At 39.3% G+C, this 20431-nt stretch overlaps 1 protein-coding gene across 1 annotated transcript in view; it reads right to left on the bottom strand.

The window, feature by feature from the left end:
• abca3b (ATP-binding cassette, sub-family A (ABC1), member 3b) overlaps window positions 1-19995 on the bottom strand; it is a 44708-nt gene extending 24713 nt beyond the window's left edge. The window contains exons 1-10 of the mRNA XM_077557111.1: window positions 19729-19995; window positions 18764-18846; window positions 15955-16201; window positions 11127-11254; window positions 10083-10248; window positions 5267-5526; window positions 5047-5163; window positions 4607-4727; window positions 1415-1588; window positions 1019-1200 (exon numbers count right to left, since the gene is read on the bottom strand). Coding sequence (XP_077413237.1) covers window positions 1019-1200; window positions 1415-1588; window positions 4607-4727; window positions 5047-5163; window positions 5267-5526; window positions 10083-10248; window positions 11127-11254; window positions 15955-16201; window positions 18764-18817 — 1449 coding nt within the window. The 5' untranslated portion in view covers window positions 18818-18846; window positions 19729-19995. The remainder of the gene's footprint in view (window positions 1-1018; window positions 1201-1414; window positions 1589-4606; window positions 4728-5046; window positions 5164-5266; window positions 5527-10082; window positions 10249-11126; window positions 11255-15954; window positions 16202-18763; window positions 18847-19728) is intronic.
• Between the last annotated feature and the right edge of the window lie 436 nt (window positions 19996-20431).

Genomic DNA, 20431 nt, shown 5'->3' with positions numbered 1-20431 from the left:
AGCCAAGATTGTAAACTGTCAGAAAAAGCAACGAAAATTGGATGAAAAGGTTTTCAAAATGACCTAAAAATTTCTAAAAAGTAGGGATGGATGGGCAAGAACCGATACCAAGTATTGGTGCCGATACCAGCCTTATTTTAAGCGTTAAAATGGCGGCCAACACCAGTATCGTCCGCCCTCTAGTGACCGTTTTATGACCAGAAACTAAAAATTTGAAATGATAGGAATAGAAAATTGCCATTAATTTCATTATTTTATTTTATTTTTAGGAAAATTACTATATTGTAATACTATAAAGGTCTTTCTTTAAAATTATCTGTTATTTTTGGGGTGAATTTTATGTAGTAGTGCTATCAGTATTTGGTATCAGTGGCTACTCAAGCTGGGGGAAAAAAGTGGGATTGAACATCCCTACCAAAAAATGTCCAAAAGCAAAAGAAGAAATCCTGAAAATTACCATAATGTGTACGTAGAATTGCCCCCCCAAAAAATTTAATTTGTTTTTGTTTTTTAAAAGGCAGAAAATAAAATGTCTAAAAAGTAATTGTAAAATGTTGAAACATAAACAAAAAAAATAACAAAAATGACAATAAAATGTCCACAAAATGACCCCCCAAAAACTCCGAAAATTGATTTAAAAAAAAAAAAAGGCAGGAAAGAAATTTAAAAAAAAAAAGTAACCATTAAAAACATCCCCCCAAAAAAAGAAGAAATCCCCCATATTACCATAAAATGTCCACAAAATTGCCCAAAATACTAGAAATTTGAAAAACGGTGGAAGAAAACAAATTTGTACTTATTGGATGCTGCATATTTTCCTGTTCTGGTGCAGCTCTAATTAGCTTTGGGCCCTCAGTACATTTTACTAACAGTAACACACTGTTTCCTTCAACACAATCTTGTGGCTCCTAACAGATTTTTTTTGTTATTTATTTGGCCTAAAATGGCTCTTTTGATAGCTGTTCCTTTCATCACATTTTGTACTGAATCTGTGTGTGAGAAGCTGAGCGTAGCATACCAGTACGAAGAAGTACGAGGGCAGCGGCACTCCGTACTCTCCAGGAAAAACTGCCTCGACATACCAGGCCACCAGGCCGTAGAGTACGGCGTCAAACAGCAGCAAACCCATCACCTGGGCCAGCGAGAAATCATCGTCCACCGTCACAGAATCAAACAAGTTACACCACTGAATGCCTGTGCCTGCAGAGAAATAAAAAAAAAAAAAAACACATACGGATCGGTTGATTGCAAGAACATGAAATTAGATGAGAATTGATTCTTATTTCACTATAAACTATTTCATTTAATAATATTATTTAACCTCATCTACAAATGACCCGTCCCATCTATCAGTGTTAAAAATGAAATGTGGCCCTTGTGCATAAAAGTTTGTCCACGTCTGCTCCGGACCCACCTTTGCCTTCAAACATCCCCAGAAGCTGCGCTCCCATAGCCATGGCCACGTTGGAGATAAGGCAGGCCGACACCTTCTGGGCATGGCTGAGTAGGTCGTAGCGTGGCCATAGGAACAAATAAGGCAGATAGCTCAGGAAATATGTGAAGCCGCCTGCCGCCGCTGCCACATTGGCTGAAGAAAAAAAAGAAAAGACAGCAAGAAAGGATGCTAAATATTTGTTGGACTCATGAAGCCTGACAATAAAAACTGTGGAAAGAAAGACATATTTTTCAATTGTTGTCATGGTGACCGGAGAAAATGAATATGCTGCTCCGAGAAACGCTACAGAATAGAATAGAATAGAATGCACTTATCGTGCTTTCATGGCAGTACAACAAAATTATGAGGAAGAAAATACGCTAAATGCTCTGAAATGCATTTGTGGAAACCTTGTGTATGAAAAACAAGATAAAGAATATCCATGTCATTTTTTAAACTAAACAATTATGAATGTTAGCCTTCGAAACATCTGTCCTCTGGACTAGGCAGACAATAAAACTGCCTCTTATGCTCTGCAAAAATACAAGATAGCAGCAACCTAGTAGGTTGTCTTATTAGGTTTGGGAGTATATTCCGTGCTTTTCTTGTCACAACATAAGAGTCAATAACACTCACCATAACACGCCTTTCAGAATTCCCTATTTTATATAATACAAGCAGGAAGACATTTAAGTAAAAAGCAATGTTTAGAATTGTAAAGAATTAAGATAATCTTAGATATGATTTGAATGAATCAGCCATCGATCAGTGCTATGCATCACTGATTGATGATTGTATATTTTTTGATTATAGTTTTTATATTTAGTGGTTTTTTTTTGATTATATATTTTTTCAAATGTTAGCATTTCATGAGCACATGGTTGACCTTCACTTTGCGTCATTTTTTCTGTTAGCAAGCGGACTCTGTCCAATTTATGAAAGTTTATATATATATATATATATATATATATATATATATATATATATATATATATATATATATATATATATATATAAGCTTGGCAACACCCAACTACACGCACACAATATGATGAAAATTATGAAACTGGAAGAGGTCTGAAAGCAAGAAAAATGAATGTCAGAGCAGAATGAAAGAGTGTGCTTCCATTTGTAACAAATAGAAACTCTCAAAAGAGCTCCCGCGGTTGTGACATTTGGAGTGTGCTTGCGAAGGCGTTGCAAGTCTACGCCGTGCCGAGGCGGCTGCACACACAAAAGACAACACCTGGACGAGCACAATACCCTCCCAAGTCTAATTAGGACAGTTGTTATCAAGCATTTTAATTAGCTTTGCAACTGAGACATGGAACGCGCATCCGGGGATTGCTATGATATATGATGTTATGCATTTGCTTGCCTGCTTTATTGCCCTCTAGTCACATTGTAACATTCACAAGCAATTTCTGAGGAAAACAAATGTTCTTATTTCTTCTTATGTTATGTCAAGGCTTGTTTTAATAGTTGCAGTTATTGCCACCACATTCCACGCATTGCTGGTTTTATTAAATGGTGGGATGTAGATAGACAAATATAATTTTTTAATAGTGTTTTAGTGTGTGGTTTTAGGACAGGGGTTTTCAAACTTGTTGGGCCTAAAGCTTCGGCCTAGAGGTCAAAATATTATCCAAGGAACCACTCATAATCCTAACATCAATTAAAATTAACTACCATCAATTACATACTGTATCAGACCAAGTACAAGTACAAGTAGCTATATTCGAGTATTTGCCAATACCAAGTAAGTACCAATACATTATAATGCCATTATGCCTTGCAATTGTGATGAAAAAGTGTTTTATTTTAATCAAATTCAGTATTTTCCCCAAACTTAAAGTTCACTTAAACATTCCATAAGTTTAGAGTAACAACTTGTTACTATTGACATTTTAACATACAACTGCATATATTTATCATTTAAACCATGAGTTGAGCTCTTATAGCCTAACAGATTTTTTAAAAAAGGCAGATGTCGTTGATGCGTCAAAATGCCAAATATCGGCACCAATAACCGGCCCGGCCGATAATTGTTCTGTGCCTAATTTTTCTTACAGTCTCGCCACACACTTGACTTAAACATAGCCGGTAACACAAAGCATTTCAGTTCTAAAATCAAACTATGGCAGGACAACGGAAATAATACATTTTCACACCATCACTCACTTCACGATTTTACTCTGGACTGTCTTTTAGAAAATTGGGTGGAATGGCTCCTCCCCCATCTGCCCAAAAAGGTTTTCAGGCTGATAATCTGGTATTGCTGTCGTAGTATTGGAACATTTGTATAAGTACGTGTTTAGACGTAGAGTATGGGCACAAATACCGCCATAAGTCGACATGCCTAACTAATATGTGCGCTCAGAGAAAAAAGTTGTAAATTGACAACAATAAATTCAGCTTTTTGGGGGGGAGATAAAAAATTATAAATTTGTATTTTTCCCCAAGTCATAATGTTATGACTTGCAAAGTCAAAATTTAATAAGGGAATAGAAAGTTGTATTTTAACAAGTGAAATTTCAAAAATACCATTTTATTATTGTAATATCGTGTGGAAGTGACTTTATTCTGTAAAAATAATAGGACTACACTGTAGTCTTCAAAAAATGGACTGAATGAATCGCAGGACATATATAGACTATTCACACTCACATTCACACATTCTAAAAACAGTTGGGTCAGAAATAACCCAATTATGGATTAAAAATGGACCGATCCACTTTATGGGTCAATTTGACCCGACTTTCTGAGTTGTTTTATACAAAATGACCCATTTTGTTGACCCAAGTAATGGATCTGACCAATATTCATGAAGTGTTTTAGGCTGAAAAACCCATTTCTTGACTCAAAGTTGGGTCAAATCAACCCAAGTCAGAGGATTGGTCCATTTTTGACTTATAGTTGGGTTATTTTTAACCCAACTGTTTTTAGAGTGCATGGAGTGAGGTGAGCTATAGACTTTTTAAGAATCTTGACTGAAGATAACATCTAGGTTTTTTCAACGTGGCGGAAGTTGGAGTACCCGTGCAAGCAGCGGCAGAAGAAAAGGTGTGAGGTGGACATACTGACCGCCAAGATGCCGTGCTACAATTTGAGATAAAAAAGGTCATAAAAAAATAATCCCCATTTATCAATCATTCACAATTATGCACACACCTCGTGAAAAGAAGGCACTGATCATAAAGCTGAAGTTGATGGTGGCCACGGTGAAGGTCAGAAGAAAGACAAAGACCAGCGTGGGGTCGCTGTAACTCAGGACCGCTCCATTCGGACTTACCTACAACAATTACACACATGCAGATCTTGTCATTACAAACGGTGCCATTAGAATAACTATAAGTGCACTCAGATAGTAGCAGTATAGAGTGAAGTTTATTAAATTACAATGTCATTTAAGTAACAGTGTGTAATAATTCCCAATTTTCGTAATTCATTCAATTTAAAAACCCACTATTGATTTCAATAAAATGCAAAAAAAAAATCACATAAACGTACATTTTTTATATAACTGTAGGCCTAGTAATCACTATTAGCAACATCTAGAGGTCAATTATTACACACTGTCGCTTTAAAAGAGCTGCAAGGTCCAAACTCACTTGGATGCAGAGGAGCAGAGTCACAAAAAAGACAGAGATGGACAGGAACAGGAAAAACATCAGGAACCAAGCAGTCCAATGGAGCCAGTTGCTGAGTCCCATCATCCTCATGTACTCCTGAGAGCCACAAAAGAACACAAACAAAAAGGCTTAGAATGCAGAATGAATCCCAAATCCTGAATTCAACATAAAAATAAAAATAAATCACTCCGACACCCACCTTCAGCTTCCTTTCCTTCTCCTGGACCACGGCTCGGACTATGTTGAGGGACGTGTAGGTGAAGCTGAGCACCAGCAGCAGGGGCAGTTGGTTCTGGATGGCCAGGATGAAGACGTCGTATATGAAGGGAGGGTACGGGAAGCGGGACAGGACCACTCTGGTCTGTCCCAGAAGCGTGTCGGCTGCGGTTCTGTTGTAAGAGCGCATGATGGCTCGGTCCACGGCGTGCTGCACGGCCAGGAATCCCTCGCGGAAATAACCTTGGAAGAGAAGTGGAGCAGTTATTTCATAAAGCCACGGCAACCATGTAGTTATGAGTACAGCGTGTGAATCATTTTGTGACAAGATAACTTGGAACGATAAAACTTAATTTCTCCCATTTTCACTTCCTTCATCTCAGTGACAGCCAGACATCCCAATACCTCTGTCTGTATACAAAGGGGGTTAGACCATGTATATAGTAAACACCTGTTATTAAATGACATTCGTCATGCCGAAAGTTTTGTACTTTCAGCACGCTAGTGTCTTGACTCTGGAGGGACACAGACATCTTAGGGACATCTTAAGACTTAGGGTCTATGGAGTGGAGCAGAGGATCATGCTGTTGTTCTACCGGGCTGCATTGGAAAGTATCATCAGATACGGCACTGTGGCCTGGTACGGCAACCTGACTGTGCAGTCAAGGTCACAGATTGCCGGTCTGGTGCGGACTGCCATGAAGATCATGGGGGTCAGGAATCATCCTTCCCTACAGATGCTCTATGAGCGGTCCGTCACCGGACTGGCACAGAAAATTGTTACTGACCCGACTCACATTCTGCATCATGAGCTCTAGCTACTGCCTTCCGGCAGGAGATTCAGGGCCCCCAGAACCAGGCTGAACCGCTACAAGAACTCATTCCTGCCGACATCCATCAAACTGCTTATTTCTGGGAAGTCTTCTACTTATTGCTGCACTTCTTATTTAATTTTAATTTTATCTCTTTCTATTCTGTTGTTTTCTCTTTACTGTAAACTGCAGCTGGACGGAGTCCAGGAAAAAGTTCCCCACGGGGAAAATAAAAGTATATCGTATTGTAACGTATCTCTTGTTTCTTGTGACTTGAGGGGAAACTATGGCAACCGTGAACACTACAATCTTTTGAGGAGCTCCTGCTCGGGTTACAAAACCTGGATTTGTAAACAGTGCGCACAGAAAGACACTTTGAGGCCACGGATGTGTTTTTTGCCCATTTGCTGCTTACTCATAAAAAAACTGAAATCTTAAGTAAGATTTCATGTCTTAAATTTAACCTAAATTTCCTCCTTTTGCTTTGACAAGTTTTTACATAAAATAAATTTGCCAGACAAGATCATTCTGCTTATTTTAAGATACTTAGTACTTACAGCAATTTCTGGACTACAAGGCGCACCTGACTATAAGCCGCGGGCACCGGGTTCCCGCTACTTTCTTTTCCATAATGAGGGTGCAAAACTCTCGTTCTGTCTCTCCTACTGTATTTGGGCTCACTTGGTTTGTTTTGCTCTGCCTACGCTCTTGCGCTTCCTTTATAGTGCACCCCCTTGTGATCTGATGGATAAGCCGCACCTATGTATTAGCCGCAGGGTCGAATGCAAGTTAAAAAAAAGTAGCGGCCTGTAGTCCAGAAATTAGTGTAATTATCTTGTTTGGTAATTATGTAGTTTTGGCATTGAGTTTTAAGAACCAGTTTTAAGTACGGTGAGGCTTAAAACAAACATTTTCCACACTAACTCTTTGACTACCAGATGTTTTCAGAAACGGGATGTCGCCAGTGCCAGCCGATTTAAGCATTTTGACTGATCTTTCAAGGTCCACAGAAAATGTTGTGTTTGGACTATGGAAACACGTACTACCAAATGAAAGATTGAACTCTCATCTTTCATCAGAAAAAAAAAGTTTGTTTCTACCTTATTCCGTTCTTCAGTAATCAACAATAGTAAATGGTTAGTTTCACCGAAATGCTCTGTTTTGAAACAAAAAGCGGAGAAAAAGAGCTTTTTGTGAAACGATGTTATTTCATGCACTCTAGTGAATTCTACACTTCTTTTTGTCCATGAATGATGCCACAAACACCTAAATAGTGCTTTACTTCTGTAATACACCACCACCAACAATGAAAAAGTGTTTTTAGATTGCAAAATACGTTTATTTCCATTCAACAGTGTAACAATTTGACAAAACAATTTCGCAAACTATTTACAAATGTGTGCAACTGTGGTACTATTTACAATTATGTGGATGTTTCAAATACAGTTTTTCTTTTTGTAACACTGCCCTGCGTGCAAGGAGAGGGAGCAGGATTTGCACAACAGATACGTTTCACTTCGATTGTCCGTTTCGCGTGCAGACGTTACACTTTCTTGACGGCCTTTTTTTCCGGGGAATAAATAGCAAGTAGCAGACTGTACCCACTCCTCCGATGAATATGCATTGGACTCGGGGTACTCTTCGTCGTCCTATTGAACGTCCGCCTGAGCGTGCTCGGTTGTGCTCCGCATTTTCCGGTGTTAGCATCGCTAGCCCGTGAACCTTTATGACGTCGTCATAGCCGCCGCATCAGCGCTTCCAACTTCGGCGTCAACCTCGGAGTCACCATCATCATCATCATCGATGATGATCATCGACGTCATCAATGTGCTCTTTAGCGTTGGTCGATGCATTTCGTCTTTGAAAAAAATTCCCAAGTGTGAGCTGCTTGCAACCGGTCGCCATTGTTCGCTTCCTCAGCCATCTAGCGCCGCCTCACGTCTTCTACTGCTGCGTCAACGCTTCCAACCTCGGAGTCACCATCATCATCATCATCGATGATGATCATCGTCGTCATCAATGTGCTCTTTAGCGTTGGTCGATGCTTTTCGTCTTTGAAAAAAAAATGCTCGAGCGTGAGCCACTTGCAACCGGTCGCCATGTTTTCTTCCCTTCCCCAGCCATTGTCCCCTCTAGCTCCGCCTCACGTCTTCTACTGACGCCTACCCAATCTTGTCAAAAGAGAGTCATTGCTGCCATCTAGGGGCCAAAAATAGTCATTAGGCTAACTAGATCTGCTTGAAACTTTCACCACAGCTGGCCAAGGTTTTCCTCCACCCGTTTCCCCCCAAAAAAATTTAAAAAATTGGAGAACGTCTTTTAACGTCCTTGGCGGCCCTCCGTAGATTTTTACTAAACGTCATTTAACGTTTTTGGCAGTCAAAGAGTTAAGATGATTAACCAACATGAAAGGCCCTGAACTGGGGTTTTATAAGTTGAATTTTCTTATTTGAAGATTTTGCATAATCTAGTAATAAGATAAATGGAAAAATACAATTCTGAAAACAGACAAAAGTGCAATACAGATCATTATTGTTAGCATTTTTTTTCTTGTTAAAATGTTCGTTATATTTACTATAACTAATTTTTCCTCTTTTCAGTCAATGCATTACCAACTCAGTGGTCAAGTGGTAGAGTGACTGCCCTCAAACTGGGAGGTTGTTGGTTCGATCCCTGGCTGGGTCATACCAAAGACAATACAAATGGGACCTGTTACCTCCCTGCTTGACACTCAAACAAAGTTGGCCAAACGTAAATGAATATGTAGTATAATACAGCTTGAAAAAAGTCAATATTTTTGACGTCACGTTTTTAGTCTAAAAACCCTATTTTAAGACCACTGTGGTTGATATAGGCATAATATTATTTTCTTACTTACAAGTAAATTTAAGTAAAATGTTCTCGTTCTGTTGGTTGCTTATTTAAGTAAAATTTTCTTATTTTACTATATTATTATTCCTAAATTTTCTACTGTCCTTTTTGCAGTTTTTTCATGCGGTGCACATCTACTCCGTGATCGGATTCAATGCACCTCGCTCACAACCTCAAAGTTGTCCTCAAACACCTCGACTGCGGGTGTATACAAATGACGCCTAGACGTCTCGCAGATGTCACACTGCACAGAGGGCGCGCCAAAGCTCGATAAAGAGGGGGTCACGCCAATTGCGGGGGATGACAGTTGCCATGGAAACGTGGCCTCTTGTGTCAAGAGGCAGCAAAGATTAAGTGCAGGGCATCTGGTGGATAAAGGATGTAAAATAAAATGGACTTTTTAAGGCCACTTAAAGTTATGAAGTAAAGTCAAAGAAAACATGAAGAATGGGGCTTCATTTGGGAAAAATCTAATTTGACTGACTCACCCTAAAGTGGTTTTCTGCATTCATAACCTGAATTAAAACTGACATTGTTTTGCTATTACAGGAAATTAGATCCGCACCAAGTGAAACTGGAAGGAGAGAGGGAGTTTGGAGCTTTAATATGTTACAGTGTTTTGGCACCCCCCCCCCCCCCCCCCCCGGCTTTTTACAGTGAATATAAAAAGTCTACACACCCCTGTTCAAATTCCAGCTCTTTTTTTTTTTCTCTCGATGATTTTGTTTTCAAATGAGACCATGGTAATTGATTTCAAAACATTCTCTACCATTAATGTGACTTAGAACCCAGACCTAAAAACCCATCATATTCAAACTCATGTTAAATGGGTGTTACAATCTTACAGTATGTACATGATGTGCATGTGAGTTGTAAAAAAAACAAAAAACATTATAGGTTGTTTTGTGTAGAATTTTGAAGAAAATCATGAATTGAATCCTTTATGAAATCATGCTATAACAAATAACCATATTTGGACAAAATAAAGCGCACTGAATAAATGCCTGCTGCATTGTTAAACAAGCTTTCCCCCAGGGCCAGTAAAGAGTTGGCGCTCATGGGTGCTTTCCAGCTCAGAGTTAAAATGAAGAGGGCCATTCGAAGAAGGACGCTCACCTGGTGTTCCCCCATGCTTGTCATATTGTTCTCTCGGGCCGGGCAGCTGAAAAAGCGGGTAGAGGCTGAGCGTGTGCCAGTCCAAGTCGCTGTTTGGGTCCAGCTCCGACTTCTCTTTGGGCGGAGCGTTGCGAGGGGTGAAGGTGAAGCGCAGGTGGTAGCTGACCTGTATGCCGGTTAAAGAAGTTAAGTTAAGTTAAGTTAAGGAAACAAATGAAAAAAGACAAGTCTATTATAGTGAGGCTGGCATAAACATAAATTGTTTGGGTGATTAATTACATAAGCCGGGAAGGCAAATACTGTAGTTGAACTAGTGGTAGAACCAGTTTTTCATAATTCATTAACAGCAAAATTGTTTGATTTGTTCACCAGCAACACAAAAATGCTGCATCACATAACCCTGTGCATTTTTGACACAATTGGGTTGCATTCAACCATCTGTTGAAAAGTCTGAAAAGCCCCACTTTTAGACTAAAATCTGAATCTTGTTGCTGCACCAATTGCATTCAAATATCCAATTCAATCAGCAGATGTTGGAAAGCAAACGGAGCAGCAAAACATATTGTAGCGTTTGAGAAATGTTTAGGCCAAGCGAGTTCACAACAACTCTTTATTGCCAATTTGCAACAGCTACCGTTGGCCGTCGCCACACCAAAACGCAAGACGCTACAAAAAAAAAGTCTGTGTTGCCTTCATGGCCCACCCAGCCCATGGGAAACTACATAACCCGTGAACCGCAAAAAAGGGTTGCTACACTATAGACAAACAAGAGGCATATTCTTTATCCTCTATGAAAGATGACTAATATTACTGCAGTTACCTGAGTCACTTATTTGTAAAACCTCTCTCCCCTGGTGGCCAAAGTAGGCACACCAGAAGGAGGACAATGTCAATGGGTATTGAAGCATGAGTTTAATTATGCCATTATTACGGTTGCAACTCCAATGCAGTGTAAGAGCATTGAAAGATGAAACATGAGGCAGAATTAAAGTGCATGCTGATGCTAATATTTTGTTAATGATCCATATAGTGTGGCGCTTCTACCTGAAGGGGCAAAGGCTCGTCATTGTGACAGCAGGGCTTCTCAAAAACCACAGCGGCCAACAGTTTTCCAGACACAGGGTCATTCTTCACAAAGTCCTCAAAGTGCTTCTCCGTCTCAAAGCCATGCACTGGAAAAGAAGACATTATCATTATTATCAAACCAATCTTATCAAACGCTGACCAAAGCGCAGCAATATAAAACCACATTCTGCTTCCTTTTTGTGTTTGGTCATATTTCTGTCCATTCCAGAAATACATTTCTCAAGTGTCATTTACATTCCACTTATCACGCACACGTGCAGGCATTTGGAGTGCAGTGGGGTTTAACACACAGGCTTAGGAGGTTAAATCTGGGTCAGACCCACAGAATAAACACACAAATGTGGAAACACACGCACACACACACAAAGTATGACAGCAAGATGAATACCAAGACGCTATTCTGCTGAGCTATTTGACTCATTTTCAAGAAGAATATACAGTATATATAGATGTATATACTGTATGATTTTTTTTTTTACTGTGATTGCAAAAGTCATCATAAGCTATTTACATATATAATGTCAATAAAAGGTTATCTTTTCCACTGATTGGATATACTGTTTTACAAATGTCATTAACAGATGCAATCAATACTATATATATATATATATATACATACATACATATACACTTACACACACACACACACAGTGGTACCTCAGAGTTTGAACATAATTCGTTCCTGCGAAGTGTTCAAAGTCTAAATTGTTCAACCTCCGAAACATTTTTTTCCCATAGGAAATAATGTAAATGCAATTAATCCGTTCCCATGCTCCAAAAACTGAAAATTCCTATTTTAATTTCTATTTATGTTTTTTACATTTACAGTACAGTATTTAAACAATAAAAATACCTTACTTTACCTGTTGTGGTGTGATGGCATCAGTGGATGATAAATGCTATGTTAATGCTTGCTTTAGTTCAGAGCTGAGTTTGTGTATTTTACATTGGACATACTGTTAGACTACTAAGCGGTCCTTGCGCGCGTTGTTTGACGTCAGGCACGTTGTTGAACAGCTAAGGGGGGTCCTTGTGCCAGTATTTACAGAAGTGGTCACAGTAGTTACAACTGCGCGATAATCTCCTTCCTAATTCCACTGTGGTTCGTAGTACTGTATGTTTTTCTTTGCTGCCACTGGCACTGTTGTCTTTCCTTGGGCCCATGGCGAAGTAAATTGTTGTGGAAAAATCTAAATGCATTCGCGAGTATGGAGCACCTCCGGGAGTATTCACAATCTGACAGAAAATGAGCAGTGCGTCGTCTCAACTGCCGCAACGTGAGCATTCGGCATTACTTGGCTTCGCTCATTTACCCGTTTTCAAGGTATGTTCGGCTTAGTTTGCTTTGTTTGGGTGTTTGAACTCCAATAATGAGTTCAAACTGTGAGGCATTTTTTACTCCGATTTTTTGTTTTAGTTCCTAGACGTTCAAACTCAGGCAATTAAAATGTTCAATCGTAATGCATCGCATGACTTCAAACTCACGATTAATCGCAAATTTTATATCTGTTCTAAATGCACAGTAAAATGTACAAAAACATATTTTTTCTTAGTTTTCATATGCTTCTTAACATAAAAGTTGAAAAAGGTTCAACTAATAGAAATATGGCTGCATCTTTTAGTCATTGATACATTAATTTCATAAAATTTTGTTAAAATTAAAGAGATGTACTGCACTGCAAAAAACGAGTGTGATTTTGATTTGTGTTGAAGTAATTTCTCTGCCACTAGATGGCATAATTGCATTTGTAAGACGGAGTTTCTTTTCATATTTAGAGCTTTCTAATGTTTATCATATGAAGTAACTTGTGAAATTCTGCACATTTTTTAAATGGTAAAATAACCCTTGACCCCTGTCTCCACAAATATATGCATTATTGTTACATTTATTACTGCTAAATTTTGATGTGGATGTGTCTGCTACATTGCAACTGCAATTAACCCCAGTATAGGATTTCTAAATAAGGGGCGGTCATTAATCGTGCGTTAAAAAAATGTATGGTGTTAAAGGAAGTTTAAATTAACTCAAAATTAATACACTCATTTTGACAGCCTTAATACATATAAAAAGTGTCCCAAAAAGTCACTATAGATTTCCTTTTTCTACTTAATTTCAGGTATTAATCAGAAATACTTCATTCCTGTCCCCGTGGTTTACCCATGGACATTAATAAAAATGTCTGCCTGGTTAAAAAAAAAAAAAAAAAAACAGCCATCAAGATAAACTTTCCCTAGATAAACGCCTGCTCTAAGAGTTTGGTGTTTTCATCAGAGTGGTATGAGCAGTATTAACAGGCCGCTGCATTGCTTCTCAAGAACATACGCTTTTCCATGGTTAGCATAAATTGTACTGCACATTGTAACTGCACTGTGTTGACCAGAAAGCTTCTTGATGCTGAAAATCGTGTGAGGGAGAAAAACAAGTCTTATGCTCTACTACGGATCAATAGATCCATATAATTACACAGTCATGATGAGACATAATTCTAAATATTATGGATGGATGGAAAACTGAGAAGTAGTTTAGTGAAATTATCCCATGAATAATAACCAACTTATGACCATGTAAATTAGCAGTTGTAATAATGAATATTGGTATAAACTTACCAACAAATCCAACACTGTTGGACTGACACTGTTGCTGTATTGAACTCAAGACACAGCACAGTAATAACCTGTGTCTCTCAACAGCACAAGTTCTGGCAAGTCTAAAATCAGATTTGTGATTACTCAATCTCTTGTTTCGCAATACGCCGTGAAAAAAAAAACAACTCAAGACATTTCAAAACCATAACTGTGACATTTGAAATATCAGCAGGCGTTTTAACACAGAACAACTGAGGTGCCGGTTTGGTGTTCTACATAGTGCGCATGTACTAATTGCCAATTGCTGGCTCTGGGAATGGAGAGGCTGTCTTAATTATTCATTAAGGAGACCTTGTGGTGTGTACAGGACAACCGCCAGCCACTCGCTCCATAATGCGGCTAATTGTCAGTCAGCGCGCACGCATAGAAGGCAAGTGCAACTGCTGAGAAAAGGATGCAGGCGTCTGCGTGAGCTCGCTTTGAAATGAGAGCAGGGCGTGGCACCTTTTACTCTGTTGACCCAGTTTCCAGAGCAACCAGTATTCCCAGCTTTGAATAAGAATGGTGTCAAGGAAGCAGTACCCGTTTCCCTCCTCAAGACTGTGAGGCCGGCAAAAACAAATTGGGCATGTGAGCCAATTTCTGTCATTGCTGAACACCAAAATGAGGTTCGTATGGTGAAATGTTACTGTATATTATGCATGAGCTTGATCTACACAGCCTATCAAGTGTTTATTAACATCCCACTCCCTTTTATTATACAGCATCCAACCAGTAAACAACAAAAAATGGTATTGTGTATTCAGGGCTCTACACTAAATGTTGCACTGGTAGGACAAACTTTTTCAGTAGGTCACACCCTTTTTTTTGGAGGCGATACATTCAGCATGACCATCTTTGTTGATGTATACACTCTAAAAGCAGTTGGGTCAAAAATAACCCAAACTGGGTCAAGAATGGACGACAACTTTTTGAGTTATTTAACCCAAAACGTTGGGTCAAATAAACAACCCACAAACAACTGTTTTGTGGCCCAACTGTTTGGGTTAAAAGAATCACCCAATTGAATTGGGTCAAACATGAACCGACCCAACTTTTCGAGTAATTCAACATAAAAACTTGAGCCAAATGAAATTAATAACCCACAAGGTAACCAAATCATTTTGGGTTGTTTTGTGGGTTATTCATTATACTCAACTCTTTGGGTTAATTGTGATCATAAATGAACAGACCAAACTTTTTGAGTTATTCAACCCAAACAGTTCGTTCAATTTAAATTAGTAATAATAGTAGTACTAAGCAACCAGTACTTTTGTGACCCAACTATTTGGGTCAATTGAATAACCCAAAAAGTTGGGCAGTCCCTTTTTGATCCAATTTGGCTTATTTTCGAGCCAACTGTTTGTAGAGTGTACATTCTTAAAACTGCTGGGTCAAGAACAACCCAATCTGGCTCAAAATTAGGATGACCTGTTAACTTGGGTCGATTTGACCCAACTTTGTGAATTGTTTTGTATAAAACAACACAGTTTTGGGGCTGTTTTGTACACAACAACCCAAAGTTGGGTAAAATTGATACAAGTTAGTGGGTCGGTCCAATTTTTGAGCCAACTGTTTTTAGAGTGTAGCTTAATTAGCATACCTTCTTTTTTTGTTTTCTTTTTTAGAATAGCATACTTAGCATACCTTTGTTTCGTATAACGTAAAGACTGACAGTGACTCAAGATATATTTGCATAACATTTTACTGTAAAAATATGTTTTTCTGCAACAAGCAGTGGCTGGTTGTTTTATATAATTTTAAAGGAAGACATTAAAATGATCTTATAGTATGAGGGGGGGGGGGGGGGTGAGATTTGTATCAAAATTATTCACACAAATATATCCACAATTTTCACGTTTTTCAGATCCACAAATTTAGCTGTGATTTACATGTGTGTGTGTGCATTTATCATGATTTACTTATCATTTGTAAATATTCAAGTCCGCTTGAGAATTGTTGAATGTGTGTTTGTGGATGAGCGGGCATGTGCATTTATTTATGTCATGATGGTGACACTTGGTAAGCCAAATTGTTTTTTTAGGTGCTACTTGGTGTAAAAAGTTTGAGAACCGCTTCTACAGACAATGGATGGAACGTTGGACACTAGACAGCAAGCAGACCCATTTGCCAACTCAGGGGGTGCCCGACTACAACCCACCTGAAGCTATGGCTAAGTTGAGTCGCACGTCCTCCGCCACCTGCCGCACGGCGCTGGAGTTGGCCGGCACGTAGGCCAACTGCAAGTGCCTCAGGAAGTTTTTGGGCAAGGCGCCGACCGCGAAGCTCTCATAGACGGTGGCGTTGGGGAAGTCCTTGAAAGGCACCTGCTGGCGCAGCACGATGAGGATGCCGGAGAACAGCAACGGCAAGATGATCTCCACCAGCGTTACCAGGATTTGACGTTTCTGCGTGGGGGGTAAATGGAGATCATGGGGTTATTGGTCATGTGTTATCGGTCATGGGTTTCACATAACGAGAGGAACTAAATTGCCACATTTGAGGCTTCTGAGGAAGTAGGAAACATCCCACTTGGGGCTTGAGTGTTTCAGAAGAAATTTTGCTTTGTTTGCGGAAAATCTACTTTTACATTTTACAGCGATATACTGTATCCATCCAGCGCTTTGTGGTATCACATGAGCTTCCAAAGAACTACTTTCCCTTGACAGACATCTTAAATTGTCTATTTCTCAATTATCTCTAATGCAGGATAAGTTGTAATATATTAGATACAATGAGTACGAAAAGGTGACTTTTTAGTTAACAGGAGGCGCTAGATGACTGCCAGATTTAAATGACTACATCAAAAGGTTCAATTAAAGACGTGAAGCCACAAGGGAGGAGAGAGAACACTACAAAGACAACCCAATTTTAAATGGGATTGTTTGATAAATACAAATTAAAGGTTGGGTCCACGCATTCTTACAAAACGCCTCCTAACTAATGGCGGCATAATTGGCTTCTTGTGATGAGTGATTGGAACACACAAGGACTTCTTAGTGCAAAGTTAATTCGGTCATGTGATCACATTTCAATCAATGCCATACTGCTTCACAATATACCGGCTGTACAGATGGCGTCCTCGCCTTCACCTTAGTGCTAAATGCGGTTGACAGCAAGCTTACAGGACAGGGACGACCGGAAACACCAGTTTGTTATAAATGGTCTGGTATAACATGTTGCTTTAGTAATGCAGATGAGGTCATTTAACATACAAACTGAGCCTGTGTCAGGGATGCACTGCTGAGATTTGCACTGTTTTACCAGAGTGAAGCCACAGGGATAGTTGAGAATAAAATTCAATGGTGTAACAAAACATAGCTGTACTAAAAAGCACTGGGTGCATATCGGAATACGTGCCACATTGTGCAAACTTGAACTGATATTGGAAAGCCACCATTCAGAAAAGCACAAAGCCTGACGTGCCAATAGTCTGTGCTCATAGAGACTAGTTGAGGGTGACTTTGATGTATTATCTTCATGATGTAGGCATTACAGAAGCTATTCATAAGTGAGTCAATAGCATCCTGCCTTGCAATCACATATCGTACGCAGATATGCGGTATTATGCGGTACCATTTGCTATTCATACATTCATCTTCAAGGGTTATAAAAAGTCCAAGTCTACTGACAGTTTTTGCAATTTCAAAACTTTTTCCAACATTAATGTGATCCATAACCTGTCCAACTCAATTTAAAAAAAAAAAAAAATTCAGGAGGGAAAGTAAACCATACAACTGAGACAATGTGGTTCAATGTGCAACTTCTTATGACTAGGGATGAGGTTGTGTTCATAATCATATTCAAACTCATGCTCAGTGGGAGTCAGCACACACCTGACTCTGATTACCCCGAAAGGTTTTATGCTAACACACGGATTCCTATGTTGAATTGTTCATAAGTTCCTCCACAGTCCCCTGTGATCGTCTCCCATGCGTGAGGTTGTGGGTTTGATTCTCACCCCGGTGACCATGTCGAAGTGTCCTTGAGCAAGACACTGAGCCCCAATTTGGTCCGAGCGGACCTGGCAGCGCCCTGCGTGTCAGCAGCTGGCATTGTGAAGCGCTTTGCGCATCATATGGTCGAGTTGAAAGCGGTATTAAAAAAAAAACTTTTGGGATTATGACCAAAAAGTTCACCTTTGATTTCATTGGTCCATAACACATTTTCCTACTTATATTTAGGATATTACAGGTGTGTTTTTACAAAATATAGTATGTTTTTCTTTGTAAGATAAGGCTTCTGACTCCTTATCCCATAGGCCAGATGTAAGATGATAAAGGAAGACTGTTGTCATGTACTAAGAAATTCCTGCAGCTCCTACAAGCTTTCTGTCAGTCTCTTGGCGGCCGCCCTGACCAGTTTTCTTTTCATTTTTGGAGGTACGTCCAGTTCTTGGTAATGTCATTGCTGTGACATATTTTCGCCATTTAATGATGACTATCTTCATTGTGTTTCATGGCATATTCAATGCCTTGGAAATCTATTGTACCGTTCTCCTGACTGACAGTGAACAATAAGACCCTTCTGATGATTTGAAAGCACACTGCAGACCACAGCCTGTGCTCTCAGATGTGATTACACAAATGTCAGGGAAAGACTAATAGTCAACATCTGGACTTTATTTAGGGTTAATCAGATCAACATTAAATGGTATCAGTGTCTGATGACTCTCATTTAGTATGAGTTTGACTATAACTGGTTAATTCTAAACACAGCCACATCCTCAGTTATAAAAGGGTGCACAAACTCGTGCCATTACATTATCTCAGGTTATTTTTTTCATGCAGTTTTATGCCTTACAGATTCATATAAAACTTATAAAAGATGTTATATGAAAGTGTCCACGTTCAACTGGCTATTATCAGCAGTGTGAGTCAATTTACAACCGCTGTGATCTAAAAACATGCACATATCCTTGCTCACCCAATTGACACTTGCACCAGATCATGCATCTTTATCCAACTTACCTGGTGAAGGTAGTTTTTCCAGACCAAGAGTCCAAACTGCCTTGCAATAGCCATTTTCAACTGTATGATGAACTCCTGTCACGCTAGTAGCGCGGGGGGGGGGGGAAGCAAAGTTTAATCAAAAACGCGAGATGAAGTATACAGTTACAACGAGGTACAAAGTCAATCGAGAAATGCGGTCTCGGTTTCTTTTTTAACAAATGCAAGAAGAGAAAGAGGGCGAACATGCGGCTAAAAGTCATTAGTGGATAGAAATTATTTCATAGGGTGACAAAAAAAATCCCAGTAGGAGGAAGATATATGAAAAACAACCAAGAAAGAAAAGGCTTCTTTAAACGGCAATGTCCCTTCATTATCACGTTTAATTTAAGCAAAGTATCTTAAGTGTAATAACCATATAGTGGATTAGTATATTTGGCAGTATTCTTACGAAATATTTTTTTAAGAAATAAAAATTCCTCAAGACGCGAACGTTTCCTTGTTGCCACTCGTCCCTAGTCCCGCCTTTATCCTCTCTGATTGGCCAATCGCGATTTTAGCCCTCTTGATTGGATAACAACCCCCCACCCCTTTTTTTTAACGAATGCAATTCACCGTCATTATGCATTTAGGTTTTAACAGTATACTTGCGCACTTAAGCATAATAACCATAAATTGTTAGTAAATTGATATCCACTTATTAGTATTCTAAAGAAGTAACCAGAAACGCCTCAAGACGTTGGTTCCTTGTTGTCGCCTCCGTGCTCCCTGATTGGCCCAGTGCGGATTTAAAGTCCTGTGGTTGGACAACAAACCTGCTCGTCAATGTCTACAGGCTTCCTGACGAATGTTAAAAGATGGAACTGAGGGTCAGCGTCAAAATTCGCCGAATTACATAGTCTCACGGATACGCCTCCTCCTTTCACCTTTAAAACATTATCCTACGTTAATTTTTGGCATGTTATACGAGTAAATAGCAAAATTACCTCAGTATCGTTGTTCTTTGCAGGTGAACTTCACAGGTTTGCGGTCCCCTTTCTCCGTTCCCTCGTTGACTTAATTTGACAAAAATAAAAACATCACTGTGACCTTTTTCTTCTTTCTTATATCCGGAGCTCCTGTAATAGCATTAGAATTCGCATTCCCCCATCACAGGGTTTCGCCCTGCGAGCCTGCCAGTCTGCTAGCGAGGCGATGACGGCGCACTAGCTCCCGAGAGGCGGCGAGCTCGCGGATACATCGCGAAATTACAGCGGAATGGTCAACAAAACGCACCACGTGACTCACAGTGGAGCACCGGGCTCACGTGACTTCGGCGCGCCAATCTGTCGAGAAATAATTTGGGCTACGTCACCGCCGTCGTAAAAATAGCACCCTTACATTATATAGCTACTGTACAGGATATGTACACACTCTGGTATTTGTGTAAAAAGACTAGCAGGTATCTGATTTGACTCTGAAATTTACTTAAGTACAGTAACATAATAATCGTATATAAAAAAAAATATATATATATATATATATATATATATATATATATATATCGTAATAATAATATAAATTACTATTGTCAGTTCCTCTAGAATAAATTTTTCGAATTGCAAGATTAGGCTTTTGCATATCTTCTACAGTGGGTATAAAAAGTATACACACCCCTGTTCAAATTCCAGGTTATGTTACATTAAAAAT

This window comes from Vanacampus margaritifer, chromosome 2 (assembly GCF_051991255.1).
Source record: "Vanacampus margaritifer isolate UIUO_Vmar chromosome 2, RoL_Vmar_1.0, whole genome shotgun sequence".
Taxonomy (NCBI): Eukaryota; Metazoa; Chordata; class Actinopteri; order Syngnathiformes; family Syngnathidae; genus Vanacampus; species Vanacampus margaritifer.
This window is presented reverse-complemented; position numbering and strand designations above follow the sequence as displayed.